The following is a 23,931-nucleotide window of genomic DNA, read 5'->3' as shown; positions in this document are numbered from 1 at the left end:
TTTGTTTAGTGCATATTTCCACATGTGTTATTCATAGTTTTGATGCCTTCAGTGTGAAGCTACAATGTCAATAGTCATGAAAATAAAGGAAACTCATTGGATTAAAAGGTGTGTCCAAACTTTTGGGCTGTACTGTATATATAAGTCAACTTATCTTTAAGAGAAGGAAACATATTTTTTATGTTTTTAACTTTAAAAAAAATATTTTAAAACATTACAACATATTCAGTCACCATGTGATATAGCTAAAGCCAGTTTACTTTCAGACTATAAAAACACAAATTATGTTTCATGAAAAGAAACTGAATAGTTTCACGCTGTGTGGAAAGGTTTCGCAGGTCTTTGTGATCACTCCCCTCCTGTCTGGGAAATGTGAGTCCTGTAATTTGGCCAGACACTGTGAAACGAAATGAGTTAACAGGCATGTGATAGAAACTATGTATTTTCTCCTCCCATAACAAAGGCCATAAATGATAAACAGGATTTTTCCAAGATGGAAAAACATCATAAAGTCTCCTAAATAAGGAAGTGACTGTTTATGTACTGGTTTAAAATGTCCAGTATTCACTGTAATCATGCTGACATAGACTAAACAAACCAAAAAATGTATGGATATTCACTGATGTATGTTGACAAGTTACTCAGAAATATGTTTGTTTCCACTATTGTAACTTTATCCAATAACAGACAAAATAGCAACAAAAGACAAAAACTGAACCTGGTGTGAGAAACTAGCGACTTTGATTGATTTTATAGGAAACATGTGTCCAGTATCTTGAACTTTCCTAGGGACATTACAATAATGACAAGAAAATATTAAGTATTACACTTAATTAATTCTGTTGTAAGATGGGGATTTTGATGTAAATTTGTGATCATATTCCAAATTGGTGGAGTACATGAGTCTGATGTTTACATGGCGGTAAGGAAGCACTGCTTTGGCCTTATGTCTGATCAGAAAATGGCTCCTTTTTATTTGTTTGTTGTTTATTTGTTTTGTTGGATGATATCCAAATTGTGTGACCGACTTTATTAAATCGCGGTTGCCTCTGGTATCCAAGCAGAAACCAGTTAGTATGACTTTCAGTCTTCAGGATTATGAATCTGTAAACATTGTGTGTGAATGAGCGTTTGCGGTTGTGTGAAAAGGGGTCAGTTTGTCATACAGTTCATGAGACAGTTATCCCAGATACTGACCTAGTGTATGCAACATTTTGAATTCAATGAAAGTTATCTACAAACATTTTTTAAATCTTTTCTCCACGTTTTCTGGCATTTAACAAATAGAAATAAGTTTGGTAATTCCAACTAAGCTAAAGCAAGAGAAGTTTGCTCTGATTTGACTTCAGATAATGAGAGAAAAATGTATTTGTGTCTTTTCTTTCATTGTATATAAATATCTGGTTTCAGCTGTATGTTATAACCTCTTTGAATTGAAGCATATTAGAACGTGAATTTGATCAAAATTGGCTGCATTGTTTGATGTTGTAGTTTTATCTGCATTGATATTCACAGTTAATGGAAAGATTCACCATCTACTTCCAACCTCAATGTGAAATAAAACATGATTGGTTTTTTTTTTAAATGGTTGTTAATCAGCAAGTTTTGTTTTTGTCAGGCAACGTCTTCTGACCTAGATTTTAGGACTACATGTCATCTGGATACTTTGACGGTTTGATAGGTAATGCAATTTGGCAAACTACAAATAGGACAAAACTCCATTATGTGATTCCAATCTGGGATCCTGTGAAAAACAGAGGCCTTCTAATCATGTATTCATTACTGGACGGACAGTGAGTGGAAATTTTCATCGCCACCTGCCACTGCCGTCTGTGCAGTCTTTATTGTTACTGGTTATTCAGACGGCCAAGTGGAGGAAAGCTCTCTGACGTTGCTCGGTTTGTCACGGAACTTTGTTCATTTATTAAAACACGCAAAGGGCTTTCCCATATTAATCACTGATGGGTGGAAAATGGGCTCTAAATGTGGCATCAGTAAGAGATAGCATGTTTTGCAAGAGAAACACAAAGGCTGCAGGTGACTCTTTGAGATGAGCAGGATGTGCAGAGGTGAAACTTGATCCAGCGTGGAACAAATGTGGTGGAGCAATAAGTGGATTCATGATCTTTGAATGCTTTCTTGATTCAATCAGCATCTCTCCAGGACATACATGGAGCCGTGCTCATCTCACTGCATGACATTTTCAAATGGAAATCAGGTCATTAAACGTGTGCAAGGGAACACAGGCGGACCAGGAAGAGGGAGCGTGGCGCATTAATTAGTCATGAAGCCTTCAATATGACATGACACTTTTTAAAAATCAATTCTGCATTCACGTAATATTTGTTTCCCCTTCTTTAGTCGTGGCTAGTTTCAAAAGCAAGCAACAGAAGGCCACTTACACAACTCCATCCCGTCTTTATGCTGTAAAAATAGCAAGGGAAACAGCTGTCTCCTTCAGACGGAGGAGAAGGAACAGTTTGTCTCTCATGTTGTAACCATGATAACAATCAGCCTCCTGATCCAAATCCACCTACAGCTTTATAGGAGAGAGGATATGGCGGACCGTGCCAATTCACTCCTACCCGTGGTTTATAGCTGGGAAGGCTCCAGGCCCAATGGAGTGTAGCCTTTCTAGAGTTTGTTTCCTCTCATAATTTGTCAACCAAATTAATAGTTTAAAAATCTGAGAGCATTTCTGTACAACAACAGAGCCTGTTTAAAATGGTTGATTCATAACATATTTAGTTACTATTCATGGGTGAACATAGACGTCTTTGCAAAGCCATAATATACACAGATGTGATTCTGGACGTCTTCAAGGTTTTATCCAACTAGTGCAATGGAAAGTTTGTCTTATTCTGACCCCTACTGGGAATATTTAGTGTTGCAGCTCAATCGTTTGAGCAAACTTTATTTATGTGGTACTTTTCATACAAACTGCAACACACAATGGTTAGTAGATTAAAAATACAATACAATGATGCTTAATGGTGATGGACATGATATGGGATGGATACCCAACACTAACTTGAAACGCAATGAAAACATTCTTATTAAATAAGAGGAGAAAAGAAACGCTATCTTTACTTAAGAAATTAAAAAATGAGACAGATGTATGTCTCATTTTTAGAACACTAACATAAAATAAGCCAACTAAATAAGAACAGTAAAGAATAGCCACTCTACTACAACTATAGAATAAAATAAACATAACTAAATGATAAATAATTCAGAGCTAAAATTGCTGATAAAATGCTATTGCTTGTGTGCCTCAAAACCAAATAAAAAAAAAAAAACTGTAAGTTGATACCTTGAATATAAGATACGATAAAAGACTTAGATCTAAGCTACACTAAAAGCTGAATAAATATAGTAACGTCAAAATCAACTCAGATAAAAGCTACATTACACAGATATGTTTGGCATTATATTTATGGGTTCATGAACCACGATGGACTGACCCAGGAAAGAGCTTTAAAAACAAGTAAAATTAATTTAAAATTCAATTTAAAAAATGTAACAAATCTTTAAAGTAAAGATTTTTAAATTTGTCTGAAATTTGTGATGGTTTTTGTTGAAAATCCTGGATTTTGGAGCCTTAATTATTTCCTCCAGCAGATGGCGCACGTTAGTTTACTAATCTTAAAGTGGAGCATATCGGTTTTACATTAGTGCTTCTCTTTTTCTAACATTATCTTCGCTCTAGAAAAACGAGCCGTCCGCTTTGGTGGGGAGGAATGTTCTGACATAATCTCGATTTAGCTGCACACAAATTTATAATGTGGTTATTTATCCAAGATCATTTCAGCAGCCAAGTTAATTATGAATGACTGATGAGTTATGCAGAGTTCATGGTGTAGCAGTTAATACAGCTGCTGCTCCTATAGAGTGTAAAATCCGGTAATGAACCTCTAAGATTAGTCAGCAGATGTAGCCAGAGGCTCCTGCTTCCTTTGTGTTGGCTGAAGGACAACAGAAACTCACACTGGAAAACATTATACATCAAATGAACCAAGAGACAAACAAAAATACAGCTTGTAGACTGTTATAGAGGACAAATTTAATAATAAAAGTCTGCTCTGATGTGCACTTAATCTTCTGGCTACTTGGCTCTTTAGTTTGGGTCTATTTTTAATCCAGCAACTTTCCAATTCTTTTGTCTCAGAATAAGAAAGCTCATGTCGACTAAGTGCATGGTTGCATATTGTATCTGCATGTCTTGTTTTTGCTTTTGAAGCAACCTCCTGATGTCACTCCACAACTTCCCAGCTGAATTAAAGTTTAGTGTTTGCAAAATTTAAATGCTGATGTCACCTTAAGAGGTTCAGCGTTCTTCAGTCTTTATAAGTTTCAGTGGCTGCCAACGCAGATTCTGAGAATTTCTGCCTCTGTAATCATTGGTGAAGGTCTTATTTATTGTTTTTGTCTGTCTGTCTTTTTTTTGTATGAAAATGAGACGCAGTTTTGTTTTCCAGATATTTGTTTTTGCTCTACAACTCTTAGTTTTGTGATAGCATGTTGTGCTTGAGCAGTTCCTAAACTGCACATTTTGCTACATATAATAAGAGACAAACTCTTCTCAGGCTGTTTTTTTTAAAGTTGAGATTAAATATAGCTTCCTGAGAGTCCTGTTTGAACATGACAACCTCTAATAAAGGCTGCGAGGTTTATGTTCAGCCTCTTCTTCCACATGTGTAGGCAGTTTAAAGGAGCAGTTGTACTGTGCTTACATAAGCACAAATGTGTGTGTTGTACTCTCAGTTCTAGGTTTGTATTTTTCCTTTGCAAAATGATTCCTTTGTGACTAAACAGACACGACATCAGGCTCTTGTTCTTTCTGCTCTCAGTGTTGAAACCCTTGAGTCATTCACCTCCTACCCTCGCCGGGTCAAAGTTTCGTGTCAGAGGTGCAGCATTTTCTCTGACAGCGAAGCTCTGGCACAGGAAACCTACAGAGGGATGGAGTCATGTTCATTACATCATCTTTCAGGCATGCGCAAACAAGCAGAAAACTGGATCTGATTAAAAAGCTGCATATGTGCACCACACGCAGATCCACGGCGAGCCCGAAAGGCCCGTCAGTGATTGTAAACTCCTAACGCTGGGAATCTGGAAACAGGAGACTTGGGATCCGTAATCACAAGGCTACAGAGTGACTTTTGTAAACATTCTGATTCTGAAGACGGCTCTCCAGTTTCTCTGAGAATTTCATGTTTTTGCTCTGATGTCTGCTCCCTTTGATCTTATAATGAAGTCAGCAACAATGCAACTTTTACACATTCATCATGTTTGACCTGCTAAGTAAACAACACATGAATCAGGCTCAGCTGTTTTACATTCATGCAAATATCACATCAAGATTTCCAGACGTACAACTTAGAGATTTTGGTTTCTGTTTTCTTTTTTTTAAACATAATTAAATATTTTCAAGCACGGTTTCTGATGTAGGTTTATTATCTTTCAATAGGAGCATAATTTTGAGTCATTTTGTTTCTGTGTTATTAATTTCTAATGTAAGATTTTTTCACTGGCTGCATTGTTATAATCACTTTTGGTCTTTTCTTCACAAATTTCTCAATGTTGGGGTTATCCATGTGGCTTTTCTTTTTTCTTTTCACTTAACCTTCCATTATTCTTTGATATAGCACATTGTGAACCGACCCCACTTGCTTTTATGGCTAATCTTCCCTGTGGACGAAACATACCAAGAGTCTTTACAATACCATGCAGCTTAAAGTTACTATTTTAGAACAAGTTATAAATTAATACAAACAAATCCCAAATACACTATATGTATATATAAACATTTATTGTTGAGGATATTTTATATTCAGCAGTGCTTTTTAACCTGTCCTTTTTTATTAATAATAATAATAATAATAATAATGATAATACACATTCTTTGTGTTAACATCAGAGTGTGGAGTTCAGGTACAAAAAAAAATTTAATCTCAGCAGTGATTTGTGGGTTATGACACACGTGTGTGTATCTGTGTGCATACTTTCAATCTGGGATGGGATTTTACAGTTAATATTACATATTACAAGCCACCAGATACCAACAAGCCCAAGAAAATAAAGAAGAAAAGTTATCCACTGTAGGTGACTGTTCACCAGAAAGCAAAGGAATATAAAAGCAATCTGTCTGGAGGAAATATTAGCAGATGTGGACATAGAAAAAGTGCACAAATATATATATAAAAAAAAGAAAAACTGAGTAAAATATTTTTCCTAAGGAATGTGAAGCTTTTTGGTCAACAGAAACTTGATGTTCACAAGTGAGGACGTCATGCCAGCATATTGTTCCTATAGACACTTTATACAAGGTTCAAGTAACTCCTGAATATATCCTGGTTAGCAGGTTAGAGGAACGTTCTGTTCGATGCACCTGGATTCTCAACTCTGCTCTACCGCTGAACCTGTGACAGTTTGTGTTGGGGGAGGACGAAGGCTTCAAATTACAACTTCAATCTGCAAGATGGAGCTGGAAGAAAACATTTTACATGCCTCAGTGAGCTAGCAAATTGTTATGAAAACATCAAAAAAAACTAAATAAGGGGTTAACAGCATTGCTTCATGTAAAAATGTCCAAGTTAATTTTTTTTATAAGTAGATTTTGTTTCCTTGGATCTAGACTGTGGCGTTAAAAGCAAGTGGTCTACTGTGGCATCATCTGCACTACGTGTGTTAGTCTTTGGCATGATTGAGCATCAAAATCTTCTCTAATTTGTATTTTTCTACGTTTTTTTTTTTTTTTTTCAAAATAAGCTCACTTTTGCATTATACTAAACACTTTGACCTAGTTATACTTTTTTGATCGAAATAATTAACATTAAAATTGCAACTGTATCAAAGCAAGAACTTCAGCTAGGTTAAAACGGTAAATAAGTAATTACAGTTTTTGTTTTACAAAAGGAGATAAACCAAGGTTATCCACGTGATTTTAACACACGTCACTGACTATATTCAGACCAACCATTGCAGCACACCAGGTCCAGTCCTGCCAGCTTTACAAGAGGTTTTTAGTAACACCAGCAAAAACCAGCGCCTGTGCAGCTCCATGCTGCCGCGCTCCATTAGAACCAAGAGTCGTCAAAAGGAAGCACAAACTCCAGACAAATTCTGCTGCTTTAACGCATCGTTTCAAAAGAAGCTCTGATCTCAGCCGCAACACAAGTCTCCAAATGTTTTTTTTTTTTTGTTTGTTTCCTTTTTTTTTTTTTTTTTAAGATTTTCCTCAAAGCTGTTGTTTGTTACGTAGTACTGTGCATGACTACTTCACATGTATTATAGCATCATATAAAAGAGAAGGAAAAAACAAAAACGACAAACGTAAAAATTCTGGACAGGTAAATATAAAGGCTCAAAATAAGAGCAGCTGAAATGACATGTTTTAAAAACTAATGAGATTTACAACATCAAGAACAAACATAAGAAACATGAACAGGGAGAGGGCGATTCCAGTTATTTCCCTTCTTCTCTGATGTATTGTTCAGGCTGAGCAAGCCTTGCCCCATAGTTTGGCACAGGACTAAAACTTTCACACAGTGAGATGAGACCAGGGCAGCGGCTGAAATTATTTCACGCGATGAGATGAACAGGATTGGCTCGGAGGAAGGTAGCGCTCCGCCTCTACTGGTCCCTCTCCACTCGCCTCCTGCGGACTGAAAACAGCATAAAAAGCATATTTAAAAAAATCATTAACATATAAAAGATAAGCAAAAAGCAAGCATGCGCTATTGTCTCTAAGCTTCACAGGTCTGTTAGTCCGACTTAAAGAGAGGAAGTGAGCCATCGACATCTTTGTGGTTAAAGTTTAAACCATTTCAACAGCGTGTGTCAGCATGTTCAGAAAACAAGAAGTGAGGTGTCGTCACTCTCAGGGTTTTCAAACTGTTAATGCAGTGAATGCAACACTCAGACACTGTGAAAAAAGTCTGTTATGATCAACCCCTTGACACACCCCATGCATCAGACCTGTGCAATGGCAGCTCTGACAGGGGGAGGAGCTAAATGAAAGAGGAGAGTTGGTCACTGCAAGCTGAACAGATGTTCAGAGGTCTAAATTTAACTTGTCAGGACATTTCCATAGCAACAGATACCAGCTGATAACTCAACTGAGTATTTTGGGTTTTTTTTTAAATAGGAGGTTCATTTCACCCATCTTTGCGTGTATGTGAATCATACCGAGGTCGTTGTTCTTGGTGATGGCCGCAGCAGCCCGGGACCGAGGCCCCTGCTGGGTGAAGTGGTAGCCGAACTTCACTATGCTCTTGTTCTGTTCCAACATTTTAGCTATCTCCATTTCCGCGGTGGTGCCCAGCTGCTGCCGCTGAGGAACACACAGTCACAAGGAGGTTAACGGGGAATGACAGAAGGAAGAAGCTCTGACCGCACAGAAACAGTTCAACTTCCTCTTTTCAGCCGGAAGCTCGCGGCACCGTACTAGTAAAACACACATGGACAAATGACAGCTAATTATTTGATCATCAACATGAATTTTTGCCTGTTTATCAAACCACAGTGATCTAAAACAGGGTGTCCAAACTGCAGACTGAGGGCCATTTGTGGCCCTCTTGAAGATTTTGTGTGGCCGTTCACCTTAACGTTGGAATACACCAACCTGAACAGGGGCTAAAAAATGATATTCTAGCCCACAATCAAACAGTATGTCTGCCTTGTGACAACTCAGAGTTAAAGATCCTTTGTGTTTTTTGATCTACAATGATTTAAACATTCTTCTTTTACAAAAGTCTCTTTAGTTAATTTAAATAGAACCTCGCACTTTTAGTTTATTATTGAGCCGATACAATTAAAAAAGCACAAGAAATGTGTATGTAAACTTTAAGGGTTTTCATCTTGATAAAATTGGCCTTGGACATCACTGACCTAACATAGTAAAGAAAGGCCAAAGAAGAAGGGTTTTATGTTGTTGCTTTACTTCTCGACTAAAATGAAATTAAACCTGTAACTTTGTCATATAGCTACCATGCAGAAAAAGATGGAAAACTAAGAATATTTTCCTTAACATCACCAGCTAAAATCCAGCTACTATTACCTACAAATCTATTTTTGGCTTAGAACATATGGTGGAAAATATCATTTAAAATCTCATAGTTGTACTTCTGCGTAGGGAGAGCTGCATGTGACTAGCAGAGCAAGTTTAATTGTTCGCTTTACTTTACTCACCTGGTTGTCTATCTTGATCTCGGTGAGTGTGTCATTATCTCGCAACGCCTCCACCAAAGACTGCACTCCTGTTCCAGTGATGAAATTGGACTCCAAGTTCAAACTTCGCAGCGTCTTGTTTTCCCGCAGCATGTCACTGAATGCCTAGAAGACGGAAAGGGAAAGCAAAAGAAAAAAAGAAAGGTGTAAATACGCAGTTACGACGTGTCAACAGAACCATTAAAAGCCCACGAACCGCTCCATCTCACCACAGCAACTGGGTCGTTACTCCGTGTTGCTGCCAGGCTGAACTTTGTGACGTGTGTGTTCTTCTCCATTGCTTTGGCAAAGTCTTTCAGAGTGGGAATGGGAATGTTCTGGGGAAAGAAAAACGCTGGTGTTGGTGGAGGCTGTACCCTACGCGGGTCAATTTTGCGTTTGGACTTGTGCGTACCTTAATGTTGTTAAGGTTGACCTCTTTTAAGGAGCCGTCGTTGTTTTTTACCCTCTGCAGTGTTTCTTCTACGTTGGTGGGGTTGGGAGGCTCGTCAAACACCGGGTTCATTTTCTCTCCTTTCACCACATCTGGAAGAGACAGAGAGCCTGAGGTCACAATATTGACCTCTTTGGGGGTAATTATAAAGAGTGAAAAAAACAAAACTTCACTGTACTCACTGTTGTAGCCCTCTTTACTTCCAGTTCCATCATATGTCTGATTACTGGTGACCAGTGTGTGCACACCCAGAATAGCTGTAACCCAAAGGAGGAAAATCTGTTCAATAACTGGTGAGAAATAACCGTGTAAGCATAAATTCTGCAGTTCGGTGTGAAGGTAAGATGATCTAATCTGGATAGCATTGCATATGGGAGGTGTTGTGCTGCTCAGTCAGCCCTTTTTTCTTTCATCCATCAGCACACGGAGTGAAAGACGGTGCCAAGGGAAAGGCTGAGGGGGGAAAACAACTTGTATTTTTCCATCCAAGGAAACACTCGGATCGGACAGATGTTGGCTGGATGCGGCTACAACTGGATTTTCTTTTCAATGAGTCATACTGATGTGTGTTCAAAAGCTGCTGTTCCCCTGCAAGAGTATTTATATCCCTTTCCCCACATAATACATCATCTGTAATAATTCAAAAGTGGAAGGAAAGTTGTGCAATTTTTGTTTTATACTCTGGAAAGTGTGGACGGATCTGTTGCAGGACACCAGCTCTCGAAAACGCTTTCTGACGGCTTTCTATCAACAGCGGTTTTCCCCATTCAACTCTTCCATGCAGGTCTGAGTTAATGAATGCAGAATCAAGTTGTACAGGAAACAGATTCTCCCACCTGAAAGTGCCACCATGAAATGTTTATTAAACGTTTTCATTCTTACCTGCTAAATCACACAATTCGGTGTCTGTGGCGCTGCAGAGAGCTTCTTCTAATTCTGGATCAAGGGTTGTGGCTTCTTCCTGAAACATGTCTTTTGGTTTCTGCTTGGGAACAAATACTTTACCTGTGGAGGAAAGACACAAATGCCAGTCAGATGGGAAACTTGCATGAGATTTGTTATTCATTAGGAGCCAGTGGCTCGGGAGAGGTAGGTTATGCGTCTTCTGATTAAGGTCGCTGGGTTAATTTAATCTTCCCTCGCTACATGTCAAAGTATTACATCCAAACACCATTTGTCCTGCTATGTGAATCAGTGATTTGTTGTGCAAAATTAACTTGGTGAGGGGGGAAAAAAGTAGTTAAGTTATTGTAACATGAAGAAACTAAATATCCTTCCCAAAGTTCAAAACAAGAAACTGAATCTGTTATTTATTTCCTTCTGTCATCGTCTGAAAGTCGTAAGACTGAAAAATCCCTTCTTGTTCTGAGTACGAAGGCCTACAAGCAAATTACCATCTAAGACACAACAAATCGTTTTCTACACTTTGCAAATTAGATTTTTCTTCAATATTGACAGAAACCAGGATCTTAGAATGTGTTTTATTGCTTTGAAGACTTTAAAAGCCCATTTAAATCTGCAAAACTCAATTTGTTTAATCATGTTAAATTGTTTTTAATCAGAAATAAATGTACCTACATATGCTGAATCTTGCTAGCACGTGCAAGCTTCAACCTAATAGCTCATTGGAACAAAACATGAGTGAAATTACTGCACTTGATTTTCTTTTTGGAAATTTTTAGCATTAATTTAACCAGCTCTAAGTGATGCGTTCCTGGAAGGAATATTAATTGTGATGTAGAAAACGTCTCAAACTGAGCTATGAGCAGCCATGACTTTCTGACAGGATTTCCTTGGCAACCTATCTGAGGAAAGGAGCCAACAGTGTGAAGGAAGTCATGCAACAAAAACTTGAGTCTAATATAAAGTGCGCTGCTGAGGCAACAAGCACTTACAGCTGGCAGAGCAGCCATGCAGTGGGAGCTCTCTGCTGCCTCCATATGCCCGTCCCCTTCCACACTAAAACCCACCAACGACCGGCCCTCCCTTGTTCTCTTCCTTCCAACTCACTCAAGTCACTCAAATTGTTCAAAGTGCTCCCCAGTGGGGGCTCTGGCACTTCCTGCAACCCAGTAAACACTAAATACAGTCATTAAGCAGCATTCAGAGCCAACCCCTCAGTGGAGATATTTAACCCAGAGGACGGGACAAATGACAGAGACCAAAGGACTGTCAAGTAAAGAATTTGTCTTCTGTGCGATCTTATGCAAACATTGAGTGAATGGGAAAGTCACACTGGACCTTAGAGTAAAAAAATAAAATAAAAAACAACAGAGCCCAGGAAAACATAGAACAACAGTAATTGTTCTGACACCACATGACAGGACATGTGGTGTCAGAACAATTTGGCAACTAAAAAAAACAGATACCACCACAACAACGTAGCTCTTTTTGTTCAGCTGTTTCAGAACAACCATGAAGAATCTGTCTGACATTTTAAACAAATCACACACCAGCTACAATGTGAAGTTTTTACTTATCTTTTAGGTAACTATGTGGCTGTGACTGCATGACAGAGCATTCATAGCGTCACAAACACAAATATTGTTCTTGGAAAACATTCCCAAAAAAGCGGACAAAGTGGATTTAATCATATTTTCAAGCTTACTGATTTTCATTGATGCTCTTGAGGGACAAACTATGCAGAAAATAGTAAAAATACAAAACAACTTTTTTTTAATTTACCATCAATAAATACGACAATACAATAAATGCCGACCCCTATCCTGTAGAAGTGTGTATTACTGCTGATGAGAAAGAGTCTCACTCTGAAGACATTGTTGTTGTAGGGCAGTCCCATGAACAGGAGCCTCAGTGTGTCCGTCATGTCCTCCATTTTCAGAACGTCGTTCTTTGTGCATTCATCTCCAGAGCTGACCCCGGTGTCCTCTGTCACCGGCTCAACTTTTGTAACTCAGATCCCCAAAAGGTGATGGCAAAGAAAATGTAATCATAAACTTCTTCATAAAGTACAGAGTGCTGTAACCCTTCTTGCCTAAGTCTTAAAGTAAATGTGAAATGGGAGGTTGGCTCAATTAAAGTCTATTTTATTCTCATTTTGTCCCTACACAGGATAGTAGTCTATGTTACCAGCATAGAGAGTAAAACTGAATTTTATTCTGGCCAACATGCTGTTTTTTTACTCCTTTTAGCAGACCAGAGCAAAATACATGGTGTAATAACAACTCATTTCCAAAATGTTTATTGGATCTTCTGTGCTTTCAAAGATGTCCAACTTAAAAAAAATAAATAAATAAGCGAACTTAAGAGATGTTTAAGTCACCACAGATTCTCTGCTTCGGTGACCACAACATGAGTTAATAAGGCCGACACACCCTGAAGCAACTCTAGAGCAACTGAAAGTTAGAACAATAAGCACTGAAAATAAGTCATTAAAGAGCTGCAGTGGTTTCTATGGTATTTGAGCAAAGCTGTCTTCTGTAGACATTATTAACATCATTGAATGTGAGCCTCACACACTCAGAACCACATTAAATATCAGTAGGGGGCGAGTATAACAAGGGAGGACAGAATCCACAGAACCACCGGCCAACAGTGATCCAAGTTTTCCATGTTGTCATAGGAAGTTATTGAACACATGGGCAGACAGAGAAAAGGAAGCAGAGAGAGAGGGAGAAAGTTTAATTTCCAACTCTCTACTATGTGGCTGTGGGTAAATCAAGGAAAGATGTCAATTCCATGTTTCCTCTGCTTTTTTATGAGATTTCAGATTTTCAGCTGCTTCTTCTGCTGTGTTTGTGACAAACATTGCATCCAAACAGTGGTTATGATTACCAGAACTGTGTAAGAATAGAGCAGACATGTCAATAAAAGTCTAGCTTGTGTTTTTACAGCAGTCCATCCGGTTCTACAGGGATTTATTTTGTAAGAGAAGCTTCCTTCCTGAGTGCATTCACTCTGATAAAATAGATTTCTGCTTGTTTGGGGAATGCTTTTTTAATAATTGTTGGGAAGAATTATAAACCTGCTTCAGTGTTGATAAAATAGGAAATGTTGCAAACCTGAGAGCTTATGACATTAATGGAGACAAAATTTCATTTTCTTAAAGTTGAAGATGAACTTATTAGATAAGAACAGTTGAATAAATATTGTGAAAACAACAAATGTTTTAAGTCTTATCCCAATTCAAATAAGGCTTAAGCGTAGATTTGCATAGCTGCTTCTCAGAAAGAATAGCGATCATCCAGACTGGTCAGAAAAAGCTGAGATTTTCAGATCACTGGAAACTCAAGCCTTTGTAAAATCCATCTTTGTTAGTCTGTAAATGCTACAACAATCAGCATTTTACACACTGATGACTTTCCCGTTCGTGCTCTTCACACTCTATTGTAAGAAGCCTGGGAAAGCGACGGGAAGAGCCGCAGTGTGAAAATGATATTTGTATCAGTGTGAGATTACACATTATGTTAAGTGTCAGCTATAATTTTAGAAAAGCTTCTTAGTATTACAGGTTTCTCACACAAACATGATACCAGGATGATAACTCAGATAGATGTGCCAACAAGGAGGGGGTTGTAATAACAGCTACACACGCTGCAGGATTTGGGGTAAATATTCAACAACTCAATATGATCTTTAACATGTCAGCTATTAAAGAAATAAAACTATTCTTCACATTATGAGAAGTAGGAATGATTCAACTGCGCAAATATAGTCTAGGTACTCTTTTGGGTTTGCATTTCTGCACACATTGATAGTGATGATGATTGTGATTCAATATATTGAAAAGTTGAAGCTAAATGAACAGCCGGCGTTACACTCCAAAGAGTTTAACTGTAGGCTAGTGAAATATTTATCAAGACGAGAAAAACCAGATTTTTCACTTTTCACTTTCATTTCTGACACGACAGCATGGAAATTTTTCAGCTGTCAATTTCTAACATCACACAAAGCATGCTGAATAGTATTAAACAAAATGAAAATGATTGGAGAACAAAACAGAACTGCTCAAATGTTTTTAGCAATTTTTGGCAAATGTTTAATAACCTTTTCTGCCAAATTTGGATCAAACCATAAAAAGTCAGAATCATCAGAGTGGGGTTTAAGACACACACCTAATGAGTGCTGGTAATAAAAACACATGGTCATGATGAAGTAGTAAACTGGTTTCTACCTCCCATTACGTAGCACAAACCTTCCTCTGCCACAGAGAAGCATTAGCAACAAACAGTAGAACAGGAATTACTGCTGTGTGTGTTCTCCTGAAACACCCTGAATCATTTTCTCCAAAGAAATACAGTTATTAGCATGTGATAGCAACTAACCAGTTCTTACTCCGGTGGTTTTATTAAAAATAAGCCACAAAAACCTGCAAATCAACATGGCTGCTGGGTTTCTGTTGGGTAAAGACTTGAGATTCAGTTCCAGTGAAAATACCACAATAACGCAGAATTAATGTCATATCTGCATAGGTCAAAATACGCAACTTAACTTAGTATTATTTTTGTTCTATAGCTAAACAAATCAAACAAGTATTTTAGAATTTAACCAAAATATGTAAGTATAGGCAGGTTGAAGGAAGAATAGTAGAGAAGATTTGCTTCATTACAATTTTAGTTTTTAGTACGATCTCGTGTCACTTTTTAGTGAATAGAAAGCTTGCAAATTCAATCACTCTATACAACATGGCAAACTAAAGCTGAGGGTGTGCAGGGCAGATTTTGGAAGATGTTAATGACTGGGTAACATGTCCTGATGTTAGGATAACAATGCCACTGAGGTTTTGTACGCAGAAACCCTGTAAACAAAACATGGAGGATCAACATTTCCAGAAACCCCAGGAGAAATAAGCTTTTAAAACTAACATTACCCAGTAAAAAAGAAAAACAAAAGTGCCTTAAGCCAAACAGCTCTATCATAAATACACTATATCAATGACCCGGCTAGAACGTTTGCAGTTACGGTTTAACCAGTTTACCTTAATAAATGGGCCAAAGCCAGGGTTTGGATTCTGCAGCAGATTGGCGTTTGGTACACAACCAGTGAGGAAATTGTATCTTTAAACTTTTGAAGAACTCGTACACAGAGTCTGAAAACCTGCAGAAATGAATTAAGGTCAGAAATCCCCTCAAGCGAGTGGATCTGTGTCGGCGTTTTTTGTCCAGAAGGAGAACAAATCACTCTCTTTCTCTGAGAATCCTTTGTCTCTGCTGTCTCCGTTTCATTCTCCACCAGATTAACAGCAACATCTAGCCAAACAAAACAACCTTAGAAACAACATCCTAGTCCTAGGAGGAACCCTGACACTCACCTTTTCTCTCCCCAGTGAAGGGAACGATGTCGTCTCTGTCCTTGTAATCCATGGCCTCCTTCTCCAGGTATTTGAGCAGCCGATCTCTGTTGAACGGCCCAGTGGCCAACTTATCGGTCTGATCTTTCTGCCGCAAACCGGCTGGAAGAAGCGCATTCTGCAGAGGAAGGACAAGGAGCATATTGAAGCCATGTGCGATTCACCATCGCACGTGGCCAACATTTTTTTAACATTTTATTGTGTCTGGTGAAACACTTTATTAATGCAGCTAAGTGAGTATCGTGCAAAAGACAATATATCGGGCCAATTTCTTTCATTTTTGAAGATCGGCTAATACACACGTCATGTTGTATAAATCACTTTACTGTTGCCAACTTAGAGACGTTGTTGCTACAGTTGGCGACTTTTCAGTCAAAAAAAAAAATCTGAATTGTCGGATCAGGCTTTTTAAAGTGATCGGACAGAAAGATAAAATCAGTTCACACCCAGAAAACAAACAAGGGGACTGACTGATTCATTGCAACATTAAAATGTTACAAAAAACTTTAAAGAACTTCCCACTACAATAGTATAAGAAATAAAGAAATAAAATAGATCCATTTGCTAAATAACTGTTTTTGATGGAAACGAGTAGAAAATCCTACCAAATGCAGAGCAATGACCAAATGCTAAAACATGGATTAAAAAGCAGCAAATGAAAAACCAGCTCCCTAAAAACTACAAGAAAACAGATGTATAAACCAGTTTATCAGGATCCAGATGGTTTTGCTAAAGCAATGCAGAAGGAAAACCTGAATCACTAAAGAAGGATGCCTTCTAGAAACGTTCGTCAAGCCAGTTTGTCTCCAACGAAATCCAACGCTTCCTTGCAAGGCCGATGAGTTTAGTCTTTCTCTTGACATGCAGCACAGAAGGAGCCTTTCTCTACTGTTGCTAAGTGCTTCCTGTTGGTCTTGTGAGGTTATTTGTCCCACATCACATAACAGAACTTTAAATAAAGCCTCCACCCATTGTGGAGGCAATTTATGATTTTCTACAGTTTATAAGATAACTCATGCAACATGACTGAGGGAGGTTGCTGCAGATTTAGCTCATTTTCCGATTATAGCGGCTTCAGAGTGAGAGGTGTACAAAGAAAAGAATTCAATTGTGTGAGAAAGACTGGAGTTCAAAGCATTCCTGGAGAATCTACAGGAAAACGCCATTAATTTGAAGAGGGATTTCCTTCTAATTAAAACGACTTAACCATGTCACAGTCAAACCAGTTCAATTAGAAGGTTTTTATCTGACATTTTAGTCAAATCTCCACCACAGAAACCTCCCCCGTCCCCACAGAGGAGCCATGAAGCTCCTCCAGCCCTCGCCGGGGCCTGACCTCAGGATCCACCTCCTCCAGGACCGTCTCCAGCTGCTTCAACTCCTCCTCCGACAGCTTGTTCAGGATCTCATCTTCGTCAATATCCTTGTACTTGTCGAGGTCCTTCTTGAACGACAGCGCCATGGTGGCTATAGCTTGCTAGGCGACAGCGAACGGCAAACAAACCGCGACAGCCACTCTGGTCCTGCTCAGTGTTTCTGCTCCAGATCAGGGAGGAGGGGGGGCTGTCTGTGGGACAAAAACGAACAAATTATTTATGTTTTCACGTCAGGTAGCGTAGAAGACAAAAAAAAATGCTAGGAGCTGATAAACGTGCGTGCGCAGTCCCAGCCGAGATAAACAACGTGAACCCGTGCTTATGGAACAATAGTGGGACACAGCTGTGCTGGAAAGCAGCCTTGTCCTTCCAGCGATGCAACACGCAGCTGGAACAAAAGACGAACTTTCTCAGGCTCTGACAAATCATCCGATTACACCCATAAGGGTCAGAAAGAGGAAAAAAAAACTCTGGTAGTGATATGGAAAACATGATCAACTTCAGAAAACAAACAGAAGCTTTTAGTGGTTTTGCAAATCCAGATAGATACATTTGTTTTGGGACTAAATGATTAAACATAACAGTTGAAGTTAAATAAGTTCTAGGTAAGAGGAGGAGCTGGAGTCTGGATAGGCTCACAGTCAAAGAAACTGAGGAGGATTCAGCCTGCAGCTCGCTCTCCCACGCCACACTTTAAATCTTATAATGACCTCATCATTTCCAGATCATCAGCAGGACTTCCCCAAAGGTCCTCCTGCCTATCACGCAGGGACGTTTGTGTTTATACACAGGCTCACACATGCAGCGCTCTGAAAAGCTTTGTGTTTAACACCTGTTATATTTCAAGGTGATCTTTATGTTTTTATGGCAGATGAATTTAGCTGGGAATCCTGAATGCTGCCAGACTACAGGGGAGTTTGATTTATCTCAAATCGACAAACTAAAAAAAAAGAAAAGAAAAACAAATAAAAAAAATTCAACTCTGTGCTTCGCCGCTGCAAAGATTCTTTCTTGTTTTTCTGTCCGGAGAGCTGCATAGTGAGTTTTATTAGTCTTCCAGACTGGTCAGTTCCTCGATCACTTCTACTCCTGCATCTAATTATTCATGAAATTATGAAAATTATCACAGGGAATTTATAAAACTGACTTACAGCAGATAAAGTGAACCGAAATGTTACTAATAACTATAATCAAAAGCAAATAAATCTGATAATCTGCTGCTTTAATCTCTCCCAAATGTTCTGCTAGGACCGCCAGCGAAAAACAGATTCAGTTCAATCAACTTCCATCTGAATGTGGGTTTTTATTCTTTTGCCTCGTGGTTTGGACAGGAAACCAATCCAAACAAACTTTTAAAAAAATTATTAAATCTAATTCACACATGGTTGACACAAAGAAACAATCAGAACATAACACAATAATATAATACAATACTATGCAACTACATAATAACAATCAAGCCTGTCACAGTTAATCAATTAATCACATAATGAATTAAAAGGAGCTAGATCATTTCCATACTGATGATTAATATGTTTTAAAGGGCAATTTGCTTACAGAGACATCATAATCCATTTTATTTCTGGTTTTGGTTGTGCGTGTTTTTTCTGCTTTATTTATTGTTTAAAGTCTTTCTGTTGCACTGCTAAGTGTTCTCTACAAAACTAAATTTATTGGACTTTGAAAGCGTGAGCCTGCATTATTATGCTATTATTAATAGCATAATATAACTTGAAAATAGTCTCATAAAAACAATATTATCATTTATCACAATAATTGCTGAGACAATTTATTATCCAGCAAAATCTGTTATTGTGACAGGCCTGATAATACAGAGGAATTATATTATAAATCTAAATATGAACTGCTGATCAAATCTACGATAAAATCTCGCAAGTGTTTATTGAATATTTTTTTCATGTTTTAACAAAAGCAATTTATCGTGCTGTATATTTTTTGCTTATTTTTTTGTGAAATACTGTGACTCTGCTATTATACCTTCAGAAACCTGCGCCTCCCTAGTGTGGAATCACACATAATCAAACTATCTGCTTCAATCCTTTGTCTAAAAACGTCCCATAAATCCAAATAACATGCAAATAAATCTAAATCACCCAGTAAATACATCAGCAGTCATTGGTGCTGTTCTCAGACATCAGTGGTATGATTTGTTTTCTCGTGAAATCACAAACCCTCCAGCTTGTTTCGGTAAAGAAACGAGCTGGCACACCGTGACACAAGAACCCGGAAAAAGACCACCAATATTTAAGGCTCTTACACCGAGACTAAGTCTGAATAACGCTACCCAACTTTCCCTTATGTTCACGATGCATCATTCATGGCGCTCCACAGGCATTGTGCTGTAAGTGAGGCTCGGTGGTTTCAAGTGTGCAGACAGAGGAGTAATGGAGCATGCATACAGGGATAATGATGGCAGAGGATGGGCTCAAGCTGAGGTGGAGACACTGAGAGGATACATTAGTCCAACCTGATTGATTCCTTTCTCCCTCTCCTCTCCGCTAATCCTCCCGGACAACAACAGATGGCAGGACGCCAGCAATACAGCAAACTCATGAGCCCGACGCTCACCTTGACCTTTCCTTTGCCGACTTGTGGACTCAGCCAACCAGAAACCTGACAACTTCATGTCATTTGTACAGGCTACACGCTTTCCACCTTCAGACTGCATTAATCACAGTAATCTCGAGGTCAAAGCATGTGACCTTATTGTTAGTGAAAACAACAAATTGGTATCTGTAAATTCTCTCAACAAATATCCAAATTATCTCCACTGTGCATTCCTCAGTGACAAGCTGGAGGAAGAATAATTGGTAAGCTCAACGGTGAGACAGGAAGTGGTGAGTAGAATTAAATTATAATGGAACAACGCCCCAACCATACAGAAATGGACTATAGTTAGAATAACCCAGCTATAATGCCCATGGGACTCAGCACTGGACTTCCTCCTCCAGTTTTACTCTCCCCTCTCTCTCTCCATCCTGTTGTTACTCTCCTTGCTGGTTTCTATGTTCGGTCTCCAGAGGTGAACAGCAGTGGGAGAGAAATGATAGAAAACAGATGGACTAAGATAGCAACAAGAAGGCATATAAAACAAATATCCACTTTTATGCAAGAGACTAACACAAACATACATGTCTCTTCAGAGTTTGAATAAACTTAACAATTCCCAGACAGGAAGTGGAGAGTTTTTCCAACAAACACACACAATTTGTACATTTCCCAGCAGTCCAAATCCACCGTGTGATATTATGTACACAAGGCTTCATCTTTTACTTCTTCACAGGAAACTGATGCAAATGCCAGAGTTCAAACAGTGCAGCTTGAAAAATGTGCATCTCTGCTCAAAAGCTCATGCTCTAGTTCACTTTTCTGGCCGAATGCCAGCCTACACTCCCCATTGAAAAGGTATGCGGAAAAAAAAACAAAGGCCATTTGTTCATGTGCGGCTGATAACGTGGTGCAAGAAGAAGAAATCTAAAATTGGCAAGGAACAAAACCCCTTTCCTACCTGATATTAGAATACCCTTCTCACAGCATAAAGACCACCAGGCTGTAAAGAAAAGCTTCACTTCTGTAAGATCTGGGCCACACCCTTCATTCACCACTCTGCAGTTTACACTGCCTTTTGTGAGCAACACACAGGCTCATTTTATCTCTTGAACGGGAGAGTGAGTTAAAAAAAAAATTGCTGACAAAAATGTACAATAGCATCTGCAACAACCAGTGAAACTGATAAAAACCACCTTTCTCCACCCTGGTGTGAGTCAGAAGAATGCACCTTAGGAACCCTGAAACGCCCGTCCTAGTCCTGCGGACAAACACAGAGTGGACACAACATGCCCGCACTCGCACTGTCTGACTATGTAACAGAATTGGTCCACAAATAATAATGAAATAAAATCAGCCACACTTTACTTTAAGATTTTAAAATCCCGTTCCCTCATAAATCCCAAGATGACCAAAGGTTGCTTATCTCCGACAATAAACACCACACCAGAAAACGCCACTAATCGCATACGTACACCAGGAATGTCACTTTGATGACACCTCAGCTGTCAGCATCTTCTGGTTAAAGTATCTATCGAAAGGCGTTAGCTAACTCCTCCTGACATGTTTATGACTTGCAACTGGTAATAAATGTCTTGATAGAAATTACCAACACAAGGCGAAACCTTCCACTCCTTAGTTATGTAAAAGTTAAAACCCAAACGAAGCCGTTCATGGGACACTTTCGTTGGTAACTAGGCTACATTTGTTGGGAGCAGAACACCGTGAATGAGATGTAGAAGCTAACACGCTAGCGCTCGCAGATGACTCAAGTCGCTAGCCGCCGAGCTAAACCCAACGGCGGTAAAACTCTACAGCTGGCTTCAAAACTAGATTCACATAGTTATTCCAGTCGGCGCAGAGAAACCGCTTTCCTCACCTGAGTTAAAAGACACGTCGCTGGGTAAAACTATAAAGAGCACCAGACTCTAAAGCGACTGTAGTGGCGGATATTCCTGTGTGTCTGAGGTTTGTCACTCGGTCCAACCAAGGGCGGTAACACAGGAAGAGGGAACAGGAGGGGGGCCCTGATTGGCGTTGAAAGGAACCAATAGAAAGAGAGAATGTCTTTCCAATAGAAATGTAGAATAGAATGTCCAATAGAAAGACAGAATGATAAAGAAATTGTTAAGTTAAATATTAAAATGAGTAGGAATGAGATAAAAAGTGTTGTTAAGGAGTACATGAAGGAAAAATGGCAAGAACAGTGGGATAGAGGAGAAAAAGGGAGATTTTATTATAAAATTGAAAAAAGAGTTGGTGGGTATAGAAAAGGTAATAGGAATAGAAGGGAAGAAAATATTATTTCTAGAATCAGATTTGGGCACACAAGGTTAAATAGTACTCTTATGGTAATTAATAAACACAGTACAGGTTGTTGTAAATATCGTGGAGAGATGGAAACAATACAGCATGTATTTTTAGAATGCAATAAGTATGTAAGGGAGAGAGAGATGTTGGTTAATGAGATGAATAATTGTAAATTAGATTTAGAAGAAATATTTCAGAAATCGTCAGGAGATATAATATTTGAGAGTGTTTTTAGATTTCTAAGAAGGACGGGTATTATGGGGAGGTTATAAGCGTGTGATCCATACTCCAACCTGGAAGGTGGCGGTAATGCACCTGTAAGTTGTTTGCCAACCGCCATAAAACAAGAAGAAGAAGAAGTTAAGCACGCAGCATCGTTTATGAGAAAATCTGAGGCTCTGCAACGAATAACTTATAAAAGGAGTTGTTGGATCCTACGAAACTCTCGACGCACCCTATGTATGTTGCATAAAATTAATCCTCCATTTGTTTAAATTATCCCGAAATCTACAATAAAGAGCCAAGATGTTGTCAATGGAGTTTGGCTCAGGTGAGGAAGGAGTCTGTGCCATTATTATATGTTTATTTTTAAGAAACGTGGAGTTCTTCAATGCATCTGTTGGAGCGCTGCCCTGCATAAAAACAGTGGGCTAGTCAAACCTGGATGAGCCTCAGCTAGTCTGAGTGGGTTTCCGGGTAAATCAGAAGCAGATACATAGATGTCTGAACATTTGAGGTAACCGTGTCTTCTGTCATAAATGACTCTCTCAGTAAAACAAGGAGAAATGGTGAATACTCCCTCAGTCAGACAGCAGAGCCCTCACTACATCAGGGTTCAGCAGCACATCCTTCTATCTTCACCACCTCACGCAGGCAACTCTGCGTGTCAGACAATACTGAGGGAGCTCTTCATGTAAAATCCATGTTTTCATTTATTGTCTGGTCATAAACTCTCTTTCCCTTCAATCTGCAGTGCTTGAAGAGGTAATATTCTGCTATAAAAGAATAGGTCTGTTGTCACATTGTCCTGCTTTTTTTTTGTTGTTGTTTGTTTCCCTCCGGTCTTGTGAACAGAAGTGCTGGAAGAAATCCAATGGAGGAAACGGTTGTCCTCCTCCCTCCTGCTGTTTATGATCAGCTCTTCTCTTGTTTCATCTAAGTCACAAACAGATGCAACCAGTCAACTATTTGCTGCAGCAAAGGTACAGCCACTTTGTCACCTGGGGCTGCAGATTGCAGAGACTGAAGTGAAAGTTCAGGGGACTGAGGGACAATGTGTTGACTTTTTTTTCCCACGGTAAAGGCTAGACTTTGATAAAATTCTCTAGTCTCTACGCTGTTGTCTTTTCTTTTTCTCCTTCAGTCAGATCCTTTCATTCCCAGCCTCACGCCCCTTCATTTCATTGGATCTTATCTAAATGGTTTTTTGGTGTTCTTGAGAGAAGCAAACAAACACCTCTTTAATGCGCTCATGTAAATGAACGGAGAAAAAAACGAAACAAAACTCAGTTGAACTTCCAGAACCATATTGTTCAAAATAATCTAATTTATTGCAACAACAAAGTATATATCTGCCCCCTAGTGGCTTTTAAAAAAAACAAAACTTATTATATAGAGAATGTATTATAGAGAATACATAAAGAAGAATAACAGAACTGGCAGAGTTAAGGTTGAAGACATCATAGCAGTTTTCTCAGCTCGAC

The 23,931-nt window shown here is 38.8% G+C and overlaps 1 protein-coding gene across 2 annotated transcripts; it reads right to left on the bottom strand.

The window, feature by feature from the left end:
• Nucleotides 1-5,797: 5,797 nt before the first annotated feature.
• tmod2 (tropomodulin 2) lies at nucleotides 5,798-21,941 on the bottom strand. 2 transcript variants are annotated; one of them, XM_028014740.1, is made up of 10 exons: nucleotides 21,798-21,941; nucleotides 17,311-17,541; nucleotides 15,936-16,092; nucleotides 10,547-10,669; nucleotides 9,847-9,921; nucleotides 9,626-9,756; nucleotides 9,441-9,548; nucleotides 9,193-9,336; nucleotides 8,191-8,335; nucleotides 5,798-7,667 (listed from the first exon to the last, which is right to left on the bottom strand). In XM_028014740.1, exons 2-10 carry the CDS (start codon nucleotides 17,434-17,436, stop codon nucleotides 7,636-7,638), a joined length of 1,041 nt encoding a protein of 346 aa, XP_027870541.1. In that variant the 5' UTR covers nucleotides 17,437-17,541; nucleotides 21,798-21,941; the 3' UTR covers nucleotides 5,798-7,635. The 2 variants fall into 2 exon arrangements, with proteins under 2 accessions (XP_027870541.1, XP_027870542.1); XM_028014741.1 differs by lacking the exons at nucleotides 5,798-7,667; nucleotides 8,191-8,335 and adding an exon at nucleotides 8,387-8,448.
• Nucleotides 21,942-23,931: the final 1,990 nt, after the last annotated feature.

The sequence above is a fragment of the Xiphophorus couchianus genome, chromosome 4 (genome assembly GCF_001444195.1).
Source record: "Xiphophorus couchianus chromosome 4, X_couchianus-1.0, whole genome shotgun sequence".
Taxonomy (NCBI): Eukaryota; Metazoa; Chordata; class Actinopteri; order Cyprinodontiformes; family Poeciliidae; genus Xiphophorus; species Xiphophorus couchianus.
Note: the sequence above shows the minus strand (reverse complement) of the source record. Positions and strands in the feature narration are given on the sequence as shown.